The sequence below is a fragment of the Carassius gibelio genome, chromosome A21 (assembly GCF_023724105.1).
Source record: "Carassius gibelio isolate Cgi1373 ecotype wild population from Czech Republic chromosome A21, carGib1.2-hapl.c, whole genome shotgun sequence".
NCBI lineage: Eukaryota > Metazoa > Chordata > Actinopteri > Cypriniformes > Cyprinidae > Carassius > Carassius gibelio.
In genome coordinates, this window is record NC_068391.1 from 22,533,035 (window position 1) to 22,558,826 (window position 25,792).

At 37.2% G+C, this 25,792-nt stretch overlaps 1 protein-coding gene across 1 annotated transcript in view; it reads right to left on the reverse strand.

Annotated features, from left to right (window-relative positions):
* The window catches only part of kif4 (kinesin family member 4), a 152,491-nt gene extending 132,042 nt beyond the window's left edge, over positions 1–20,449 (reverse strand). Inside the window, exons 1-5 of the mRNA XM_052536367.1 lie at positions 20,194–20,449; positions 10,442–10,565; positions 10,234–10,348; positions 6,076–6,266; positions 5,892–5,981 (exon numbers count right to left, since the gene is read on the reverse strand). Coding sequence (XP_052392327.1) covers positions 5,892–5,981; positions 6,076–6,266; positions 10,234–10,348; positions 10,442–10,564 — 519 coding nt within the window. The 5' untranslated portion in view covers position 10,565; positions 20,194–20,449. The remainder of the gene's footprint in view (positions 1–5,891; positions 5,982–6,075; positions 6,267–10,233; positions 10,349–10,441; positions 10,566–20,193) is intronic.
* Between the last annotated feature and the right edge of the window lie 5,343 nt (positions 20,450–25,792).

A 25,792-nucleotide genomic window follows, 5' to 3' on the forward strand; every position in this document is an offset into this window, starting at 1 on the left:
AAGTTGCATTCGCCTCTAACTGATTTTGTAAAATCAAAACCGTGGACTGTGAAGCTCGGTCATTTAGCAGACAGCATTTCAACAACGTAGCCAAAAAAGACCGAGTTCAGCTGGAGGGGGTTGGGGTTTTTGGGGGGTTGTTCTGTATAGCTTGTGGGGGTTGAATTTGCAGAGCAGGTTTTAAGCAAAGACAAGTCATTTTGGTTTTAGGAAAACTTTGAAGAAAGGTTTTGATTCACTTCAAATGTTCACTACTGTATAGCGGAATAAAGTTTATTATTTATTATAACTTGATTTCAGACAAAGTTTTCACCAATGTTTACTTTCCTTAATATATTCTAGTGCTATTTTTAAGCTTTAGCAATAATATATTCATTATCCAGTTTGTGTCTGAAAGGGTTAAAAAATTAATTGGTTCTGATTTTTTTTTGTTACAGTTACCGTTCTTGGCTACGTTTCTGATAAAGTTCTCTCTTAGCACACTATGAAAACTCTAAAGGTATAACTGTTCTGGGCGTGTTCCCTGAACTATACCATAGGAGGCTGCTTAAGATATACATCCTTACGTGCAACGTTACCAAGTGCCATCCATGGCAGTGGTGCTGAATTCGTTGAAATAGATGCCTCGAGAATCAATTATTCATTCTGTGCAAGGGCTGCTTCACTGCATTATGTGAAAAAGTGGTACTCTTTATACAAAAAAAAAAAGGTGTTATCAAAATATTTATTTTAAATGAAGACAGGAAACTCTTTCCTGTTAGAATGCAGTGAATTTTCGTGAAATGTTAACTAGGGCTGGGTATCGACTCCAGATCGATTCGATTTTCGATTCTCTATTCGATTTTCTATTAGAGCTGTAATCGGGCCTTGAAAGTTAAGCCCGACAGGACCCGAGCCCGACAGATTTCGGTCCGAGCCTGACAAGTAGATTTTGATTGACAGCTTTTTAAAAGCTAAAATATCCCTAGGTATAGGCTCATTTAGCATATAAATAGGCCAACGACCAAATAAAAACAAGTCTTAAAACATTTTAAGTTAAATTGTAAATTAAAAAGATAAGACAGAGGAGAAGATAGGACATGGGATGCCAATTTAATGAATTTAGCTTCAATGCTATCTAGACCAGCACCACCGTTTGAAGAGAGTCCACTTATATCCTGCTTCACATCAGTTGAACTGACCTCTCTAAAAGAGAAGGAGCTCCCAACAAGCTGGATTGGAGGAGACATAACCGAGTCCTCTCTAAAAGAGGAGCTCCAAGCAAGCTGGATTGGAGGAGACAGAACTGAGTGAGAAGGAAATTGTTCTTGAGGTGTTAATGAGAAATGCTGACTAAAGGCATTAGCTATAGCAATATTGTAAAATATAGCAAAAATGAGACGCAGCACAGGAAGAAGAGATGATGAGGTTATGCTGATCTGTGATATGACTGTCTCTTGGCAAGCAGCATTGTAAATGCATTCAATTATAGTGTATGCTCTCTTCTAAACTAAATTATTTAAAATTGTTATTTTACTTAAAATAAATTTAAGAAAAAACGAATACTTAAAAAAAATAAAAAAATCGAAACGATGGTGTCACAGTGGAAAAGTAATGCAACCGGTGTTGCAGCTTAAAACCAGTAACACACCGCGGCAAGCCTAGTTCAAGCGTGTTTCAGTATTTACTGGAAAAAAAATCATAATGAGCAAAAATATGCCAAAGTGGACCGCTGCACTGTTGGCTGTTTCCAGTCAATGTGTGCGCATGCGGCACCAGCACGATCAAACAGCTGAAACAGAAAATACTCTATTTTTGGTCACAAAGTAAAGGCATACTTTAAAAATGAAAACCGTTAGCAGTTCTTGACAAATCAAGAATAATAACAGAGTTAATAAGAATTATTTCTAAATAATGGACCGTTCTCATTTAGCTCTGCAAATGGAACATGAAGATTGTTATTTTTTTAACCAAGAATGAACCGAAATGAAAACAGTTCGCTTTTAATCCGTGAGCGCATATATTATATATTATAGGCCTTATATGTAATGACTGTTTAGTAACAATAGCATGCATAAGAGCCTTTGTGTAAGGGTCTCTTAAAATTTTTGATGAGTAGACTGTAGCCTACTAGTCAGCTGCAAATATGTCTTGACCCCAAAAAAATTACGTCTCAGTGGTTTACAGTAGTATCAAATGTACTTAAAAACATACTAAATGTTTACAAAAGTTTGACTCCAAGAAAGGCCCCGTTTTCAAAATGGCAGCCGCCAGGTCCTTAAAATGACCATTACTCCTTTGTATTCCTCCTAGACCAGAAATATTGGTGCCTGATACATGTTCTGGCCATGTAATATTCTAATTAGCATTTTTGCATGATAGATAAGTGATTATATTAATTTTATTATATTTTATTTATTATAAATATTTTACATAACAGGTTTTACTCTAAAATTGGTATACAATTAAAGCCTTGTGTCTAAATAAGTTATGTTACAAATTTGAATTTAGGGCGTCATACCACACACATCCACTGGGAGTCATAAAAACTATTTTGAATTTTGCTTAATGATTTTTTCTCTAGATTTCTCTGTGAATTTCACTTCTATCTCAAAATAACCACCAAATATGAAATCCTGAGACTCAGACCTTTCCAATGATATGTTTGTAGCCAAGATTATAAAAAGTTTTGGTTCTAGAAGACCGTAATGCATAGTTTTATGACACTTGACTCTGCCCACTAAGGGGGAGGTGACCGCCATTAGATTTTAAAGTACCGTTTTCACTTTCAAATGATATATGATTTATGATGATTACTAAAAGATTTACTAAAAGACAACAGAGAAAAAGACAACAACAAAAAAGATTGCCAAGCAGGTGGGACAGTGACAATTATGGGGTTAATTTCTTTTACCAAGCTCCTCACCTAGTGGGTGGTGTCAGGTTTTGTATTACACAATTTATTTGAACTACTTTATAAAAATAAAAAAAATTTGAATCTTGAAAAAACACATATCAGAAAGTTCTGAGTCTTACGGTCCCATCTGCAAACTGTTTTTTATATTGTTTTTTTATAAATTTGATACAGGAGAATGCATAAAAAAACACCAAAAAGAGACACCAAGATTACTTGACTAAGTCAAATAAATAAGGAGTTTAAGGATTTTTTTAAGGATGAAGGATATTTTAAGGGCGCCCTGCCCGTCTTGGACACCATCTTGGAAATTACACATTTATAGTGGTTAAACTTTGAGGAAACTTTTAGTGTGTTATTAAGGACACCTAATACTACAATACACAGCTGAGAAACCTTTTGTTAGAATTTTTTAGGGTTAGGGGTGTTTTATTTTCATATATGCAGATGCCTATAAGACTATCACACGTTTTGAAATGAACTCATTGTACATTTTCTAGTGGTTTTTAAGCTTTTTTAGCTTATGTATAGGTAAACGCATATATACAGGGCTGGACATTAACACTTGTCCGCGACAAGCAGTTTTGTGATGGGGCAAGAATTTTAAATTATTTTAATAACAAACAATAACTAGGGGAGCACCGAAACTTTGGCGAGAATGATTCTGATTACTTTCAGTGTAAACTTTGACTAATAACATATTGACAGTATCAAGGTCACATCAGTTGAGGCTCGTGCAGCCAGTCTGACTCGCAAAGAAATCAAAACTATTAGCGCAACAGCACACACAAAGATACAAACAAACAATACTCCTGTAAATACAAAAAATATATATATTGTATATAATATATGCAACATCACACAACTAGGGGTGATGTTTTCCCGACTTTCAGCTCGACTGCTGATGTGTTATTGATTTTTTACAAGTTTAGTTGAAGTAATATTAACTGACTGACATTTTAGATGCATTATTGTTTTGCTCCATTTTCACTAACAAAAAAAATACAAATTTTTCCCCCGGAAAAGTAACTTTTTTTTTTACTCTGACAAGTGAATGATTGATTTACTTGCCCAAAGGACAAGCTCATGTCTAAGCTTAATGTCGAGCCCTGTGTGTGTGTGTGTGTGTGTGTGTGTGTGTGAGTGATTGTGAGTGTGAGTGTGAGAGAGAGAGAGAGAGAGAGAAATAGATAGATAGATAGATAGATAGATAGATAGATAGATACACTTATATCTAAAATCTGTCAGTAGGTTACTTGTGTATAGGTTTATACTGTATTACTTCATTGTGGTATGTCTGTATTTATGTAGCACCATGGTCCTGTGAGACACGACATTTTGTTCCACTGCATGTCCCCATATTAGGGATGTGCGTTTTCCGCAAATATTTTTTTTTTGCAAAATTCGAATATCATTTTTATTTATTGAATAATTAGAGCAGAATGAATATTCGAATGTTCGACTATCCGTGCACACCCCTACCCCATATGTAGGAATGACAAGAAAGCTCAACTTGAACCTTTAAATGAAACAGCGCGTGTCTCCTCCACACCAATGTGAAAACAGCACGACTGCAACAGCGAGAATAAAAGTTATGCCTTCTATGCCTTGGCTGCTGTTATGCAAATCTTCCCACATTGTGACGTAGACATGGGGGCGTTTTAGGACGGTGTGGTTGACTTAAATTTTATAAAGAATATTTGGATATCTTTGGATATGAGACTTTAGTCTTTGTAACTTTACAGATCTTCTTTATGCACCAAGAGCTTGTAACACTCCAAAGAAAAAAAAGAAAATCTGAGGGTGCTTTCTCTAGTTCGGTTAATTTGGACCGAACCAAGGGCAAACAATTATACATTGTAGCATTTTTCAGCCTTTTTGGTTCCTTTTTACACCACACTGATTGCTTTGGTCCGAACCAGTTGAAACAAACCAAAATGCAGTCACATGACAACAGCCACATCACTCATTGGCCATGACGTATTTCCTAAACTGCTTTTCTATTGGTTCAGAATTTGAGTGTGGGGAAAATTCCAACATAAGAGGAAAAGCCAGCAAACAGCACTGAGACAACACAACTGTGGAGAGACGACTCTGCCGGCTGGTTTTGTCCCTGGCCATAATCTATTACATTGTTTGTATACACCACAATATGCAAACAATACATTTCTATGATAAAGCGCGGATGCAGCTTGAAAACAACATTCTAATGCACTGCAAACGGCGAGCGTGCATCACTTGTAACTTCAAGCGGAGGCGTGCATTAATTCTTCTTAACTCTGAAATGCTCGTGGTCATCAGACCAAATTTCTATATGGCTCCGCACCTCCTCACTACTCCAAGTTTTCCACGAGCTGCGATGCTAAAGTGCAAACTGTCAACAAACACTACCTCACCCCATAATGAACAGCGCAGCTGACTACAGCTGCTGGTTTAGACCAAAATGATCAGTACTTTTTGCAGTTGGGTCTGTTCGAGGTCGGATCACGTTCTCACCACAAACAAACCGCTCCAGAGTTTGTTTGAAAGCGTAACGAGACCACCTCTTCAAGCAGGTCTCGGTACACTTGTTTGGTCCACCTTTGGTGCGCACCCGAGTGCGATTGCTGCTTTCACACCTGGCCAAACGGACCACACCAAAGGGGGAAACAAACTCTGGTACGATTCAACTGAACTAAATGAGGCAGGTGTGAAAGCACCCTGAAATCGCATCAAATGACGCCTTTAAAGTTTCAAATATGCAACAGAAATGGCAATGCTTACCATTTAGGTAAACTGGTATTGGCACCAGTGTGACAGTCTGCAACACACGTGCAGCACGATTCAAATATAGGGGTGGTGTTGGCGCAGTGGATAAGACACATGCCTTTGGTGTGAGAGACCCAAGGTCGAATCCACTGTGAGACACCAATATGTTCCTGAGCAAGTCACTTAACCCCTAGTTAAGTTAACCTAATTATTTGATCACCCATTCCTTATTAGAAGTTCTAAAACTCACTTTGATGCCATCTTTAGGATCCTCTCTGATACTGATGATGGGTTTTTCCTTTGATGTGCACAGCAAGTCCAGGATCTCTTCATTGTAAATCTAAGTTTAAAAAGAATAACACCCTAGAGTTACACAAATGGAATATCGACTTAAATCCATAAAGGATAACAAGACGACACAGAAACATTTATACCTCAAGGTAAGATACAGCCAACAAAAGTTCACAGTCTGCACATTTAGACTTTTCTTGAAAGATTCTTCGTATCACTCGTGGGATAACCCCAACCGTGGACTCGTTCTCTTGTTCTGATGTGTATGTACCACCCATAGAGAAGGTCTTCCCTGACCCTGTCTGTCCATAGGCCAAAACAGTGGCATTATAACCTGCAAATGCAAACAATGAGGTTAACAAAAAAAAAAAAAAAAGTCATGTGAAATTTCTCAAACTATCCATTTAACAATAAATGGTTAAAGTTGAATTAATAAATAAGTGAAGTTAACGATGATTTAAAAAAAAAACTGACCAAAATGTGCTGATTTTTACTCAAGCACTTTCAGTGCCTGCACACCCGGGTTTGTTTGAGATTAGAGTTCATAACATTTGAATGACTTTTACATACTCGAGTACACACCAAAAACAGAGTTTGAACAAAAGATTCTGACAGTATGAGAAGTAAAGCGAAAATATCACAGTTTCACGGTATCATGGTATTGTCATTACAGGCTCTATAACGCGTTATTTTTAAATGACTGGGTGAAATGTATTTTTCTTTTTTTTTTTATTCTGCTAAACATTTTCTTTTTGAGCAACATACAGAATATTGGGAACTAGGGATGTAAACAATTAATAGATTATCGATTAATTGTCGATTAGAGATGCAATCGATTAAGGCTGTCGATGGTCGGTTAACTGATTTAATGTTGGGCTGCGTGCGGGTCATGTGCACTCAACATGTCCAAGTAGCTGTGAGTGACGGTGACCATATATAAATGCATCATCATTAATTCACAATGTAATAATTAAGCTTTTAATGTGATTTAAACTTTAAAAGTACATTAAAATAGAAACAACATACTTTGCAGGGCTGCAGGACAGATAGACTATTCATTCCTACAACTTGTTAATTCGTTCCTACGACTTATTAATTTGTACTAATTGTCCATGTTTTATTAATTTTGTTCCCTAAATAGCCCATGAAATCAAACTAAGTCTTAAAGGGTTCATTCACCGAAAAATTAAAATTGTGTCATTAATAATTGACTCATATCGTTCCAAACCCATAAGACCTCCATTTATCTTCGGAACACAGTTTAAGATATTTTAGATTTAGTCCGAGAGCTTTCTGTACCTCCATTTAAAACATATGTATGGTATACTGTCCATGCCCAGAAAGGTAATAAAAACATCTTCAAGGTAGTCTATGTGACATCAGAGAGTCAGTTAGAATTTTTTGAAGCATCGAAAATACATTTTGGTCCAAAAATAGCAAAATCTATGACTTTATTCAGCAGTGTCTTCTCTCCCGTGTCTGTTGTGAGCGAGTTCAAAACACAGCAGTGTAGTGATATCCGGTTCTTGAACTAGTTCACCAAATCGAAGTTCTAGTGGTTGTGTGAATATATGAGCATTTACAACCAATTTAAATCCATTTTAGAAAAAAAAGTATTGTGCTTTTGAAGCCTTTTAACTTATAGCGCCACCTGTGGTCCAATCTATATGAATTTGCAAAAAAAAAAATTGAGAGTCATCTCAGACGTGTACACTAAGTTTCGTAAAGTTTTGAGTTTTTGTTATAGCTAACCAAAGGAGAAAATTTCAAAAACATTTTTTGATAATTATTGATCTAGAGAGTCCAGGGAATATTACTTCAGTGGTTTGATTTAGATTAAGCAAAAAAACTTGGAAAAGTTCGCAAAAATAGGTTTTTAATACATTTGTTAATATTTACTGAACAATTTGATTGACAGCATTAGTCCCAGAGGAAAAGTTGTTCAGACTGAGGAGATCTAAATTAAATTTAAATTTATGCATTTAGCAAGTCCAAAGCGACTTACAGTGCATTCAGGCTATACATTTTTACCCATCATGTGTTCCCGGGGAATCGAACCCCGAACCTTGCGCTTGATAGCACAATGCTCTAACAACTGAGCTACGGGAATACTATCATATATGAAGTTCAAGTATTTGTATGAATATATGAACATGTTCTGTAATTTCAGGTTTTAGAATTTCAGGTCATTTTCTATTGAAATCTTGTGTTTTTTAGACCTTTTTTACTATTATAGCGCCACCTATGCTTCGATCACCATGAAACTTTATATGCTACTTAAGAGTCATCTGAGATACTGTTTCACCAGGTTACGTAAAGTTTTGAGTTTTCATTTAGGTTTTATAGGCTTTTGGGGATATTTGGCCATACCCATTTAATGAATTACACCGTTACAAGTAACCTAAGGACACATTTTAAATTTTTTTGATAATTATTGATCTAGAGAGTCCAGAGAATATTACTGCAGTGGTTTGGTTCAGATCGGGGGGAAAACCTAGGACTAGTTCTCAAAATTAGGTTTTTAACAATAATTGAGAATATTTAACAAACGATTTGACTGACAGCAATGGTTCTTGAGACAAAGCTAATTTTAAGGATATCTATCAAATTATATGCATATTGTGTGGATTTTTTAAACACCATGTGTTTACAGAGCCAAAAATTCTCGTCAGCACCAACTAGTGGCTGATTTGTTTCAAAATTCGTACAGAGCTTGTGGGCCATGAGTCAAACATGCCCACCAAGTTACGTCCAGATCAACCTCTGTTAACCTTGTCTAATAGGTGCTCAGAATTCATTGGCAGATGACGGCCATGTTTTTTTAAGAGACGCCAATGTCTTCATAGATCCTTATGGCACATTGGACAAAGACACTGCATACCAATTTTCCAGTCGATTGGACCAACGGTTGCATAGATCTAGCCATTTTCATGTTTTTTTCCATCTTATAGTGCTACCAAAGGGCTGATCTTCGCAATCTTTTTAATTTGACCAACCAATAAGCTCTTACACGTGTACCAAGTTTGGTAAGAATATCTCAATCCGTTCATGAGTTTTAGCAATTTTAGTAAAAAATGGCCCCTGCACCTATGAACGTTTTGGCGTCCCTATGCAACGGTGAGTTGAAATTTAAAAAAAAAAAAAATTTGATAATTATCGATATTCACTGTCGGTTCAGTTTGTGATATCGTTACACCCCTATTTATTATATTATATTATATTATATTATATTATATTATATTATATTATATAGATGGGTAGTTGACAAATGGCCAAGAAAAAGTACTTTTTTTGGAAAACATAACTTAAGAAAAAATATATATATTTGTGGAGCATGAAAACTGCAGCGGTCACTCATTTTTTCAATGACTTCACATATTCTGTTCACATTTTCACTCAGCAGTACTGTAAATGTGTCCTATGGTGTGACATTTAAAAAGTACTAAGAAATCATATTAAATAACATTAAAAAATACTTACGACGGAATTGTTCACATTATTAAAACATTTTCTTAAAGTGATATTTATTTTGCATAAAAATACTAATTAGAATCATTTTCATCATGAATAGATGAAGTTGATAAACTTTTCCCTACGAATGTCAAAACTTTTTCGCCAACCTTACAAAACTATTTGACATTATACCTAAGAGGAGATATTGTAACTCCCCTAATGACAAACTTGACTTTTTTTTTTTTTTAAGATATTTTAAAATAAGTATATTTATCTGATGTTTTATGCTTGACACACCATAGGACAAAACGTCACACCAAAGGAAAAAAGATAGTCATTGAAGTGAAGTGAAAGTGACATACAGCCAAGTATGGTGACCCATACTCAGAATTCGTGCTCTGCATTTATCCCATCCAAAGTGCCCACACACACACACACACACACACACTGTGAACACCCACCCAGGGCGCCCGGGGAGCAGTTTCGGGGTTCACGGCAAGGGCACCTAAATCATGGTATTGCCATGAAAATAAAATCCCTAAAAACATTGCATAACATTCATGAACACCATTTCATCTAAAACATACTTTTGTTTTATTAATAAGTTTGTCTCTTCCTTCCTAGTGCTTTAATGTTGAATGTATCCAATTCCCTGAGAACCTTCGTTTCATGATATCAGTGACAGTGGAAAACTGACTGGGCCTAGCATGCACTAGAATGACAGCTTTAGGTCCGACAGTGGAAACATGGCTATTGACACAATGCTGGTGTGACCAAATATAGCCACTTTGGGCTGCAAAAATCCGGGGGGAAAATATCAACAATTGTAGCAGGACTGCTTTACAAACCTCTAAAAAGACCTGACAATAATGGAGACACAGCAATGTTGAATACTTCCTCCTGCTCTGTTGTGGGGTCAAAGACATAATCATAGGTGAAAGCCTTGTCATTGCCAACAATCACCTGAAAGGAAAAGAAGATTTAATGAATAATTAACAACATGATTTTTTTGATGCATAAATGTTAATGAAATAGGCAAGGTCTCATGACACAGACCTGAGGTTCACCGGGTACAAAAGTGAGACAGCACTGACATCCTTCATTAATCTCTTTGGAAACCAAAGGCCTGCATCTCAGCCCAACCCTCACAGGAATTAACTTCTCATCCTCCTTGGTCATACTGGAAGAGCAGATAAAGTCACCAATTACAACCCGAACTCACATATTGTCTGAAAAATCCAGTCTGTGCAAAGGAAGACAAGCTCAGACTGGATACATAAGCATTGGCATTATCTTATCTTAAAGGTGTTTTAACAGTTGTCAAAAGAAAACAATAATTCATACCACATTGTGGGAACTATTTATAACTATACAAAACGGATGATGCTCCTCATAACTTTCCTTACTCAAAAAAGTTCTCTTTTTGAGAACAATAATCTTTTAATAGTAGAGAACAATACTGCCAAATCAATATTTTTAAATCAATACAAATTCAGTCCAGGGTTTCTCATATATTGATTTATTTGTGGTGGGCCAACAAAATATAAAAATTGACTGCCACAAATAAATTAACTTTGTTCAACAAACATGAGCACGTCAAGTTTCACTAAAGCCCCTTTCACACTGCACGTCTGAATGGGCAAATTGCCGGAACATTGGTGGGTCGCCTTCTGTGTGAAAGCAAACATGTCCCGGGATTGACCCCGGCATCAAACCTGGGTCGGGGACCTAGTAACATTGCTGGGTTCAATCCCGGGACGAGCGCTGTGTGAACAAAAGCCAGATCTAATGCAGTGTCATAGTGATGACACACGTTCGTTCCAGTTAGTACCTCACTTTCCGCGCTGACGCCGAGATCGTGCACCAGCTTCAGTGAAAGTATAACGTGCCTAACATTTTCGACTCGTACATTACACCCTGATGTCACATGTCATTACGGGATCTTTACGGGTTGTGTGTGAAAGCACGCACATATTCCGGGTAATCACTAGCAGTGTGAAAGTGCAAAATCTAACGACCCGGAACAATTGCAGGAACACTTTACCCATGTATTTGCTGGAGTCGCAGTGTGAAAGGGGCTTAAGAAGAACTGGTTAAATCAAATGATACATTCCCCAACCGGACATCACTAGTACATCACTTCAGTTTTTTTTTTTTTTTTTTACAGTTTTAAGCCTCAGTTACTGTGCACTCTTGAAGAGAGTTTTATCATTTTGACAGTAATAACTGAATCGCAACACACAGTTTAGGGCAGAAATGGTTAGTCGACATTATCGACAAAAAATTGTCGACAAATATTTTTGTCAAGTAGTCGTTTGATTTAATTTGACCTAATTTAAAGCCTGCAAAAATGCGGTTTGACCAGTGCGGCGCTATAGTGGCAGAAAGTAATTCAGCCCTTCTCGATGCAATTCAAGAGAAGAAAAAACAGCACTCAGCGAGAAACGCATCGAGCCAAACCGAATGGCATTTGGATATGAAAACATATGACGCGCACTTTCCTCTCAATAATGAAATAAAAAAAGAAAAAAAAATAAATAAATAAAATCACAGCAGTGTGAAAGCAGAAGTAAAAATGCATCTTATTACTAGGGATGGGCGTTTTCCGCAAATATCACATTCGAATATTTGAGCTCACAAAAAACGAATATTCGAATATTAATTTATTTAAATTAAGTTTAATGAGACAGACGTTATTTTTCAGCAACACTTATTGTTTCCATCATTTTTAACAAGTTTACACACAGTAAGCTTGAACATTACACAGTGTTTTGTAGCTGAAAACCTTTAACAATGCGTGCAAAAAAACAAAAGTACAGATTAAAAGCACAACAAAAAAAAAGTGAACAGAAAAAACGTAAAGCAGCCTGCAGCAATTAGGCTATTGTAGAACGTAGCCTACACTTAACTGTGAAACTTTTAAAGTGTCAGCAAATCTTTTTTGCTTTCTTTCTATTGTTTTACATGTTCTTGTTAAGAAATACGGGCATGTAAACATGATTGGGGAAAAGTCGGCTCCTTAGTCTGTTAACAATAAAGCCGGCTGCGGAGAAAACGCGCTCTGATGGCACAGACGCTGGTGGGACTCACAATAATGGTGTGCTAAGAGAATAAGTTTTGTGCTTCGTGTTTTCGTTTCACCACTGAATGGGATCCTCATCTGGTGGAATACATGGCTCCAGCAAGAAATGTTCCCACTCATCTCGGCTGGACTCCCTGTAATCATCGCTGAAGAACTGGCTCAGCCTTTTCCGACGGAATTGGAAGTGGGCATTGCATCCTCTTCATCATGCATCTACACCGCTCGCATCAAGGAAAATGTTCTGATGTTCAAAAAAAATTTTCCATACTTCTCTCATGTTATTATGTTTGTGCCGAGGGTCTAGCGAGAAGAGGAGTTTTCACTGCATTCTCCAAGTTAACGGTGTTTATTCGTTGCTTGAGAGATGGCGCAACAATGTTCTTGAATTCGGTCACTTTCTGTGATTCTCCACGGCATATTTGAAGTACCGTAGAAGACCACAGTTCTTAGGGGCCGCCTTTTGTGCGCTCAAGTTCATTATTTCCAATGTAGCGGTATGCACGCTCATAATGGAAGAGACGCGGTCGCAATGCGCACGCTGTGCTATGCGCCCATTTTTTCCAGGTGCGTCCGCACCGCATCGAGTTAAAAACATCTCAACTTTTCAGAATGCCGCAAGCCCACCGCGGGTCATGTGACAAGAACTAAACATTCAGCTTCATCCTTTCCCATAACAACTTTGAAAGCTCAGCCAAGATTAAGGTACAGCTGATCATAGCTGTATATGGATTGCCATTTTTAAATAAATTTAATAGCAGAGCTACTGAAAGTGATTTTTTGTGCTGCAAATCCATTTATCCTTTGCTGAAATTTCCCCGTATTCATGGAGAGAGCGCATCATTGTTGCTTAGCAACGGCAGACGCTTCAGATGCGCTTATGGCAGAGCGCTTCGGAAAGAAGGAGAAAGCGGCGCGCATAGCGTTTTCCACGCATTTTTAGGCGCGATATGTGAACGGCCCCTTATTCATTCATGAATTATTTTTGCTTGCATACATCTTCAAATATGCCGTGAAGAATCACAGAAAGTGACCAAATTAGGTTTTATTGTGAACTTTTTTTTGGCGCGAAATTCGAATATCATTTTTATTTATCGAATAATTAAAGCAGAACGAATATTTGAATGTTCGACTATCCGTGCACACCCCCTACTTATTACACCGATGTGGATGTTTGCACGAGCTCAGTAAAGCTTTCACGGCACGTCTATATTATTTTATGCAATATAGGGCTGTCACTTTTGTAAAAAAGCATTTTAAGTGTTCATTGAATCGATTGTAAAATCGATTTTTCATGTCAAAAATAAAAAAAAAAGACGTTTCCTTTTTCAATGCCAAATAACAGATGAACGTAAAGAGTGCTGGAAACACACAAGTCAGCAATATTTCTTATTTATTGGCATTAGAGCTGTAATCGGGCCTTAAAAGTTAAGCCCGACAGGACCTGAGCCCGACAAGTACATTTTGATTGACAACTTTTTAAAAGCCCGAACCAAATTTACAGTCCGACATTCAAAATAATTTATTTCTGTGATGTGCAGCTGTATTTTCAGCATCATTACTCCAGTCTTCAGTGTCACATGATCTTCAGAAATCATTCTAATATGATGATTTGCCATTCAAAAAAAACATTATTATTATTATTATTATTGTTGAAAACAGACGAGTAGATTTTTTTCAGGTTTCTTTGATAGAAAGTTTTGTTATAAATGTCTTTGTCACACTTGATCAATTTAAAGAATCCTTGCAAAATAAAATAATTAATTTATATACTTGTGATCAAAAAATCGTGATTCTCAATTTATCCAGAATCGTGCAGCCCTAGTATCTAGTCAGTAAATCTGGTTTTGTGATTACCGCTAAATCGCCATCACCTGCTTTTAAATGGAGCGGCATTTAATAGACAGAGCAAATAGATCACTAACCAGCTATTCATTATCGAAAGCGATTAATCAGTACCTACAGTAAATATTGGGGAAAAAATGACATTGCGATATTTTATTTTTCTGCGATATATATTGCGATATGAAATCTAATAAAATCTTTTCTTACAAACAAAAATGGGGTGAGCACACTTACATTCTCATTTTAAATTATTTAAACATCGACACCATCGTGTCAATTGATTAATATGCGCGAGGGAGAGAGAGCAAACAGCGCTAGTGTTGTTTGAAGACGGCTCTCTCTCTCTCTCTCTCTCTCTCTCTCTCTGGTCAGAACTTTCACTCTATTATGGTTAAGCTGTGCAATTAATCCGTGAATCACATTCGTCAAGGGCCAGGGAGCAGCTGGCCCACACAGTTGATGAATAACGGATCAAAGAAAATATAGCATTGTACGTTAGCAGCATGGTGAACATGCTCACAACAGACCCGGAAGAGAAGACAATGCTGATTAAAGTTGCTTTTTTTTTTGGACCAAAATGTATTTTCGATACTTCAACAAATCCTAACTGACCCTCTGATGTCACATGGACTACTTTGATGTTTTTATTACCTTTCTGGACATGGACAGTATACCGTACATACATTTTCAATGGAGAATCAGAAAGCTCTCAGACTAAATCAAAAATATTTAAAACTGTGTTCTAGGGCTGTCACTTTTGAGAAAAATCTAATTCAAACGGATATTGAATATCATGCAATGTATTCGAATATATTCAAATATCGCCTGGGAAAAACGAGCGCGTTGCATCGCGTCGCTCACATTATGAGCGAGCATACCACGCGCCTACATTGGAAATAACAAACATGAGCGCACAAAAGACGCAATGTGTGAACGGCCCCTAATGGAGATTCAATCACAAATGTTTAACAGTGAGTCATAAACAGGACTATCTGGATTATTATTTTTTTTTACTTAATGTTTGAAACAGCAGGTTATCAACTTAGAATATCAATTTATATGAAGTGCTACTATGCATATCCCACAACATTAGGCTTAATGAAAAAAGAAAAGAAAAAACGATTCAGAACAGGCACAAACGATAACGTGACAACTTAAACAGCAGCAGGAGTAAGGCATATAGCCTAGCCTAATTCATTTCTTAATATTGTTTGCAAGAAACACCAGTCTATCAACTTGATCTGGATTAAGTGAGGCTCTCTTTTCATTTACAATGTTCCCCGCAGTGTAGAACACACGTTCGGAGCACACAGACGTGCCTGGCTACTAGGGGTGTAACGGTAAGCAAAAAAATCACGCTTCGGTACGTACCTCGGTTTTAAAGTCACAGTTCGGTTCATTTTCGGTACAGTAAGGGAAAGAAATGCAAACATTATACTGCAGATTGTTTATTACTATAAACTTTTTTTAACAATTTGTTTAAAATTTTTAAATACCTTTTAATAAAATATATATAAAATAAAGAATAAGAAATAAAATACTGCTGCAAAGTTCTCCACTAAATAAAATACTCTCAGTCTCAAACCAATATCATATAATAAAATATAATGAAATATAAATAAATAACTATGGATTACTAGGGATGGGCGTTTTCCGCAAATATCACATTCAAATATTTGAGCTCACAAAATACGAATATTCGTTTATTTTAATTAAGTTTAATGAGACAGACGTTATTTTTCAGCAACATTTATTGTTTCCGTCATTTTGAACAAGCTTACACACAATAAGCTTGAACATTACACCTTGTGTTTTGTAGCTGAAAACCTTTAACAATGCATGCAAACAAAATATACAGATTACAATATACAGTACAGATTAAAAGCAAAAAAAACGTCTATTGTAGAACGCTACGTTCTACACAAGGCTACCTACACTTAACTTTGAAACTTTGAAACTGTCAGCAAATCTTTTTTGTTTTTTTCTATTGTTTTACCTGTTCTTGTTAAGAAATACGGGCATGTAAACATGATCGGGGAAAAGTCGGCTTTTCCGACGAGAGAGCATTGCATCCTCTTCATCGTTGATGGCAGCGGCTGCATCCGCACCACTCGCATCAAGGAAAATGAAATGAGAAACCGGAGATGTTTGTGTCGAGGGTCTAGGGTAGACGCGAGAAGAGGAGTTTTCACTGCATTCTCCAAGTAAGCGGTGTTTATTCGTTGCTTGAGAGATGCCACAACAATGTTCTTGAATTCGGTAACTTTCTGTGATTCTCCACGGCATATTTGAAATACCGTAGAAGACCGCAGTTCTTAGAGGCCGTTCACATATCGTGTCTTTTGCGCACTCAAGTTATTTATTTCTAATGCAGGCGCGTGGTATGCGCGCTCATAATGGAAGCGACACATGTCTGACCACATCGAGTTAAAAACATCTCAACTTTTCAGAATGCCGCAAGCGCACTGCAGGTCATGTGACAAGAACTAAACATTCAGCTTCATCCTTTCCTGTAACAACGTTGAAAGCTCAGCCAAGATGAAGGAACACCTGCTCATAGCTGTATACGGATTGCAATTTTGAAATAAATTTAGTAGCAGAGCTACTGAAAGTGATTTTTTTGTGCTGCAAATCCATTTATCCTTTGCTGAAATTTCCGCGTCTTCATGGAGAGAGCACGTCATTAGCCGCATTTCCACTGTCGGGCCAGTGCGAGCCAGGGCTTAAAGCGGGCCGGGCGGGGCTCATAGCCCTGGGCCAGTAGCACCGAGGCCAGAATAGCGCAGGGTTTCCACAGTGGAGCTTGAAAACACGCCTCTCAGAACAACGTCATGCAACCTCAAAATTTCACCATCAAAGAGAAGTTATCAGAAAACTAAGAAATAAGTCACTGGAACATGCTCGATCACAAAACGAACATGATAAAAGCGGCCGTTTGTTTGCATGCTTTGTTATATATTCAAATTCAAAAGCATCAATGTTTTAACTATAGAATACATGATACATTGATCATATTGATTTAATTTATCAGGACTCAAAATTAATCACACATAAATACACTTATTTCTATTTTATTTATTTATTTTTAACACTCATGAAAATAGCCTGCTTATTCAGTCGAGTCTATTTCTGTTTATTAGCCACAGAAGCCATCATATTTAGAATGAATGATAATATCTCTATTCTTATAAAAGCTCCCGAACAAAAAACATTATTTGGCTATATTCTTTTATGATAGGCAACGTGAGAAAAACTCTCGAGACGAGGCTTGTGACAGATAATATAAGTTACTTAATAAATATACGATTGTGATCGAGAATAAGGAGCTGACGTCCGATTTCTTCAAGCAGTCATATTTTACCATGTTTACTATATGTTTAGCGTGCATATCTTTTTCATCGCTTATAAATATTTCTGCCTTGCATGGTCATTCTAATCCACATTGGATCAAGTTATTTCAAACACTCGCTGCTGACTGAAAGAGAGTTGAGCTCGACTTATTTAAAAAAAGTGTTCAATGCTGATGTTAAAGCGGTTATCTTTCTGAAATGATTCGCAGCGAGCAACAGACTCTCTATTTTTATAAAAGCTCCCAAACAAAAATCATTATTATATTTTGATGATATGCAACGTGGAGCTAAACTCACGAAACGAGACGACAGATAAAATGTTACTTAGTAAATACACAATTGTAATAGAAAATAAGAAGCTGACGTCTGATTTATCCAAGCGGTCATATTTACCATGTTTACTATGGTAACGTTAATGTTTAGCGTGCAATAGTCTTTTACATCGCTTATAAATATGTCTGCCTTGTTTAGTGATTATAATCCACATCGGATCAAGTTATTTCAAACACTTGCTGCTAACTAAGAGTGAGTTTTGAGCTCAACTTATTTTAAAACGTCTTTAATGCTGGTGTTAAAGCTGTTATCTTTCTGAAATAATCCGCGCTGACGCTCTCTAGACACGGAGAAACTCCGCCTTTGTTCATAACCCCTCCTCTAGCCCAAGCTGGCCCGCTTTGACCCAAGGTTTTCATTGGGCCAAAAAACCCTGGGCCGTCGGCACCGAGGAAGCCCCAGCGAGGCACGATCAAGCCCCGGAAGTGACAGTGGAAACGCGACTGGCCCTGGCACGCACTAGCATGCCCGGTCTTAGCTCGATAGTGGAAACACGGCTATTATTGCTTAGCAATGGCAGACACCTCAGGAGTGCCAAAGTCCTTTCAGCCACTCGGCCGCCATCTTGGCAACGCCTCCGGGCAGCTATTTCAGAATAACAAGACCAACACCTATCTAAATGAATGGGCAGAGAGTCAGAACTGCACTTTCACTGGTCACTGGGACATAAAAATAGCATGTATAGAAAGAGCAATGAAATATGATTAAAATCTCTGAAAAAATTTTATGACTTTGCCCCAAAATAAGGTTTACAATGCCTTTTTCCCCACAGCTTATACTTTTACTACGCATGCGCAAGGCTTATTTTTTGCTTACATCTTCCAATATGCCGTGGAGAATCACAGAAAGTGACCAAATTAGATTTTATTGTTAACTTTTTTTTTTTTTTTTCGAAATTCGAGTATCATTTTTATGTATTTGAATAATTAGAGCAGAACGAATATTCGAATGTTCGACTATACGTGCACACCCCTAATGATTACAGTGCAGCATTACCAATCCCAGCTTGTAGGCCTGCTCATATTTAAAATATATATATAATTGGTCAGAATTAAGAGCAAAGATATTTCGGATATTAAATGTCATGTTCGATGCATATTTGAATATCGAATAAAAAGTGACAGCCCTACTGTGTTACGAATATGAACTGAGTTCTTACGGGTTTGGAACGACATGAGGGTGAGTCTTTAATGACATAATTTTAATATTTGGGTGAACTAACCCTTAACAGTTGACAGACATGTGTTCTTAACTAAACAACTTGTAAACAATAATAAAATACTTATCCCAGTTTAGTTATTTCCCCAGTTGCATAGTTTAAATTGTGAATTGCATCCACTAAAAAGTTGACAGAATGTACTTTCTGTACTTGTTTTGCACTACTTCAGTTACATGTGTGTTCTTTAATAAAAAGTGATCACTTGGTCTAGATTTTTTTTTCAACTGCTTAAATTACCTGTTCAATCTAAACTGTGTTTTTTTTTTAATGGGCAAAATAATTCTTTAAATGCAAACATATCGAGATATATATCGAACATGACAATATCGAGATTTTTTTATATATCGCCCAGCCCTAAGTCAAGAAGTCAACAACAACAAACCACATCTGTGGTGCAGATGACTCTCACAATGCATGCATGCATTATTCTAAAACACTTAACGTTCCTAAACACCGACCAGGGAAACCCATATTTTAGTGTTTAAAAATATTACTAACTTTAAAAAGTTAGTGTTTATTACAATTAAGGTTTGACCGAAATTTTTATTTCCCTGGTGGGTGTTTAGGAACGTTAAGCCACGGTAAGCGTTTTTCACGTGAAGCATTTTAGAATGTCCCTCATGCATGCATGCAGACATCCACATATTCATACATGTCAAGCAAAATGCAAAGCAGGATAAGTATTTTATCCAAAATAAGTTTGTATGCAACAGATTTAACATCCAAAAATAGTCTTTAAAATGAAAAGCAAAAGATATATATATATATATATATATATATATATATATATATATATATCTGTGTGTGTGTGTGTGACAAGGCCCTAACGTTAAGGCCTGGACTGCCCTTAATACGAATATAAATTCAACTTTATATACACATTCTACAGACACGCATCTCCACTAAACAATACACACACAAACAAAAAAAAAATCAAGGAGTTGATACAACAAAACAGGATTTTTAAAACGTATGTCATTACCTTGCACGCTGTAATCTGCTGTTATCCTGCTCGATGAGTAAAACTCAGTAAAAATTCCTTTTTGCAAAAACTCAAATAAATTTTAAATAGGAAAGGACAACCTTAATCGCACTCCCAATAAACCGCTATTTTATACAAAGACAGACTTCGTTGACCGTTTCTGTCATAAAAATCCGTGAATCGCTGTTTTTCTAAACAAAGACCCTGCCCGCCACATTCAAATATCAAGCTCCGCCTTTGACGTCATTACGTAGTTATCATCATTCAGCTACGCCCTTTCCACAATGACGTTGTTTTACTTGTCCTTCCGCAAATCTTAAAGGGGTCATATGATGCTATTTTAAAGATTATTATTTGGTGTATTTGTTGTAACAGAATATGTTGACATGCTTTAATGTTCAAAAAACCAATTTTTAAAATACTCTACATTATTGTAGGTCCTCAATGCTCCACCTCTTTCAAACGCCTCGTTTTCTACAAAGCCCCTCCCTCCTTCGTAAACGCAGTCTACTCTGCTCAAGATCAGTTGGCTTAAACAGTTTAGAGAGAACGCATGTGTATTTGTGGAATTTTAATGCCAGTTATGTTTCTCTCAGTTTGGACTTGATTTTCTTCTCATGTGTAACTGTAAAATTGATAAACTACCGGCTATATTATCTGCCTTCTGCAGGTTCTCTTGGCTTGGTCGTAAATATTCAAGCACAACTTCTCACCCCACAGATCTTTTATTTTTGTTTTATAAAAGAGTAAATACATTTTTTCAGAGTTGGTTTATACTGTTGATCAGTCCCCATCAAACAATGACCTGGCGGTCTCAGGATTTGGGGCAGCTCAAATTCAGTGTGATGGGAAGTCATTTTACCAACTCGGACCTTTGAGTCTCGTTCCGCAAAATGAAAATATTTTTTCTAGTCATTTCATTCATTTTTATCAAAATATTATTAAAATGTTACATGTGACTTCCCTAATACTTGCGCAAACGTTGATCACACATCCCTACCAGAGATGTATAGTAACGAAGTAGAACTACTTCCCTACTGTACTTAAGTACTAAAAGGCGGTATCTGTACTTTACTGGAGTATTATTTTTTTCTCCTACTTCCACTTTTACTTCGGTACAAATTTTCGCTGAGTTTAATACTTTTACTCCGATATTTTTTTATGTGCTGCATCGTTACTCGTTACAATTATAATAATGTTACGAATCATTCCATTACAAACCACTGCCAGAACTGTAGATGGCAGGTTTGATGAAGCTGCCACATCATTGAGCGAATCAAGCGATTAAGAAGACTTCGTGTGCTGACTGAACTGCTGTGAAGAGAGAAATGAACACCGAGCCGAGCCAGATAATGACTCGTTCACGAGTCAAGAACCGGTTGCATCGGTTCTCGGATGACCAGTAACGTTAGTTCTTTCTGACAGTTCGATTCAATAAACCAGTTGAAGAAAACAGTTCACCGATTCTTTTGCGCTCGATGCAATGGCGTCATTGGCGTTTACTGCACCTGGGCTCGAGTCATAACATTAACACAGAATCAGTTCGGAATCAATCACCAAAAGAATCAGTTCGGTTCAGACGCTCTGTGTGTCGGTTTGCTTCACGCTAAATCACACATGCGCAGTATCATCAGCTCCTCGGTTCACGAATCGGACGCGTCTGACAGAAACGGTTCTTGACTCGTGAACGAGTCATTATCTGGCTCGGCTCGGTGTTCATCTACAGTTCTCTCTTCACAGCAGTTCAGTCAGTGTACTGTTTGAGTCAATGAATTACTCCGGGATATTGGTTTGTTTTAACTCAGAGGGAGTGTCAGACACATTAAACAAGTTAACAGCTTAATTCATCTGTGGATTAATGCGTATTGGAGACGCGAACTGTTTAAAACGATTCAATTCGATTTGGTGGACTGTTTCAAAAAGACCCGGTTACATCGAATGATTCGTTCGCGAACCGGATATCACAAACTGCTTTGTTTTTAACTGTCTTACAACAGACACGGAAGAGAAGACAATGCTGAATAAAGTCGTAGTTTTTGCTATTTTTGGACCAAAATGTATTTTCGATGCTTCAAAAAATTCTAAATGACCCTCTGATGTCTTACGGGTTTGAAACAACATGAGGGTAAGTTATTAATGACATCATTTTGCAAATTGGGCTAACTAACCCTAGTAACCGTTTTTTTGTTTACAAGAAGTTACAGTCAAAGGAATTGTGATTGTCCTTTCATCATTTGAAATAGTAAAAACAATATGTTCAAACTTTTGACTACTTTCTTTAATAGCTACATAACACACTTCTACTTTTACTTTCAGTACTTGAGTGGTAAATTTTAAAATAGACTACTTGCAATACTTAAGTACAAAAAATGTTGAATACTTTAGTACTTCTACTTAAGTGTGGTGCTTAAAGAGCACTTCAACTTCTACTCAAGTCACTTTTTTGATAGAGCACTTGTACTTTTACTCAAGTATGGGTCTCTAGTACTTTATACATCTCTGATCCCTACCTATACTTGTGCAAACGTTGATCACACTATAAACAATAATACTATAAGAAACAGAAATATTAATTAATTGTTTACCTGGATCTTCAGTTTATGATTAGTTCACCTCACCTCTTATCTGACAAGTCTTTGGGTTTGAGTCATTCTTTCAACACCTGATTAGGCCTGTCGCGATAGTCGATAAATCCATTAATCGCACGCCAAAAAAAAAAGAGCTCAATAATTTTTTCTTCCGCGATAATTTATTTTTTAAATTTTTATGTCAACTTTATTTATATAGCGCTTTAAACAAAATACTTTGTGTCAAAGCAACTGAACAACATTCATTAGGAAAACAATGTGTCAATAATGCAAAAAGACAGTTAAAGGCAGTTCATCATTGAATTCAGTGACTCTGTTCAGTTTAAATAGTGTCTGTGTATTTATTTGCAATCAATGCAATCAATTGTGTGTTCTTTAATAAAAAGTGATCACTTGGTCTAGATTTTTTTCAACTTTTTAAATTACCTGTTAAATCCAAACTGTGTTTGTTTTTTTAATTGGCAAAATAATTATTTAAATGCAAACATATCGAGATATATATCTAACATTGTAAAAATTGACAATATCGAGATTTTTTATATTTCGCCCAGCCCTAGTAGAAGTCAAAGTCAACAACAACAAACCACATCTGTGGTGCAGATGACTCTCACAATGCATGCATGCATTTTTCTAAAACACTTAACGTTCCTAAACACCGACCAGGGAAACCCATATTTCGGTCAAACCTTAATTGTAATAAACACTAACTACTGTCAAAAGAACGAACCACATGAAGTGAATAAAATTCCGTTAAGAGTTTTCTCCCCCATAGAAGTCCATTAGAAGGAAACAGCTTAACGTGGTTTAACGTACCTTAACAATGACCGGGGAAAACCAAACTTCTTTTATTAAGCATATACACTGAATAATATCATGTTAAGTATTTGCAATCAAGTCAACGATATCGCTGTAGATGAAGTGACCCCAACTAAGCAAGCCAGAGGCGACAGCAGCAAGGAACCTAAACTTCATCAGTGACAGAATGGAGAAAAAAAACCTTGGGAGAAACCAGGCTCAGTTGGGGGGCCAGTTCTCCTCTGACTAGACGAAACCAGAAGTTCAATTCCAGGTGGCAGCAAAGTCAGATTGTGCAGAAGAATCATCTGTTTCCTGTGGTCTTGTCCCGGTGGTCATGTGAGAAAAGGTATTTACAGGGGATCTGTATCTGGGGCTCTAGTTGTCCTGGTCTCCACTGTCTTTCAGGGCTGTAGAGGTCCTTTCTAGGTGCTGATCCACCATCTGGTCTGGATACGTACTGGATCCACGTGGCTGCAGTGACCCTCTGATCTTGATACAGACTGGGTCTGTTGGCTACGGTGACCTCGGAATAAGAGAGAAACAGACTAATATTAGTTTAGATGCCAAGCATATTAGTATGTTATGTGTAAGCCAGGTTAAAGAGATATAAATTTAAACTTTAAGAGCGTGTCTGCCTCCCGAACAATGTTAGGTAGGTTATTCCAGAATTTAGGTGCCAAATAGGAAAAAGAACTGCCAATCGCAGTTGATTTTGATATACTAGGTCAGGGATAGGCAACTCCGGTCCTGAAGGGCCACTATCCTGCAGAGTTTAGCTTCAGCCCTCATAAAAACTCACCTGCCTGCATCTATTTAGTAATCCCGAAAACACTGATTGCCTTGTTCAGGTGTGTTTAATTAGGGTTGGAGCTAAACTCTGCAGGATAGTGGCCCTCCAGGACTGGAGTTGTGTATCCCTGTACTAGGTATTATCAAATTGCCTGAGTTTTGTGAACGTAGCGGACGTAGAGGATTATAATCCAAAAGGAGCTCATTCAAATACTGAGGTGCTAAACCATTCAGGGCTTTATGAGTAACAAGCAATATTTTAAAATCTATATAATGTTTGATAGGGAGCCAGTGCAGTGTTGACAGGACCGGGCTAAAATGGTCATACTTCCTGGTTCTAGTGAGAACTCTTGCTGCTGCATTTTGGACTAGCTGTAGTTTGTTTACTAAGCGTGCAGAACAACCACCCAATAAAGCATTACAATAATCTAACCTTGAGATCATAAATTAATAGATTAACATTTCTGCATTTGACATTGAGAGCATAGTCCGTAATTTAGACATATTTTTGAGATGGAAAAATGCAGTTTTCTAAGGAAAGATTGCGATCAAATAGCACACCTACAGTAGGTTCCTAACTGATGTCGAAGAATTGACAGAGCAGCCATCAAGTCTTATACAGTGTTCTAGGTTATTAGATGCAGAGTTTTTTGTTCCTATAATTAACACCTCTGTTTTTTTCAGAATTTAGCAGTAAGAAATTACTCGTCTTCCAGATTTTTATATCGACTATGCATTCCATTAGTTTTTCAAATTGGTGTTTTTCACCAGGCTGCGAAGAAATATAGAGCTGAGTATTATCAGCATAACAGTGAAAGCTAACACCATGTTTCCTGATGATATCTCCCAAGGGTAACATATAAAGCATGAAGAGTAGTGGCCCTAGTAATGATCCTTGAGGTACTCCTGTCACAGTGTCTGGTTTGTGTTACCTGGGTAAACACTAGATGTCCTCCTTCCCCATGGTGTCTGTCACTTCCTGAACCACATTCCCCACGATCTCTGTCTCCTCATTTCACTCAGCTGTCCTTGGTCATTAATCATTGCACTCAGCCAATTCCCCATTAGCATTGTCATTTCCCTGTGTATTTATTCCCTGTCTGTGCCTGTATGTGTCACAGAGTCCTTGTATTGATCACGCCACTTCAGAGTCCTACTGTCACGGTTGGTAAACCGTGATCTCTGGGTTTTGCACTTTGTGGTGAAGTCTGTGTGTTTTGCGTCTGCACTGATTAGTTTGTGGGCGTCTCCGTTAATTGTCATCAGCAGTAGCTGTCACTCATTACACACTCCCTATATATTGGCTTGTCTCACGTCTTGTGTTTGTGAGAACGTTGTTTCATGTCTGATCTCTGTCTCTTGCTTTTGTGTTGTTTGCGTTGGATGCCCGTGTCTCCCCCCGTAATCTCATCCACTCTTCGCAC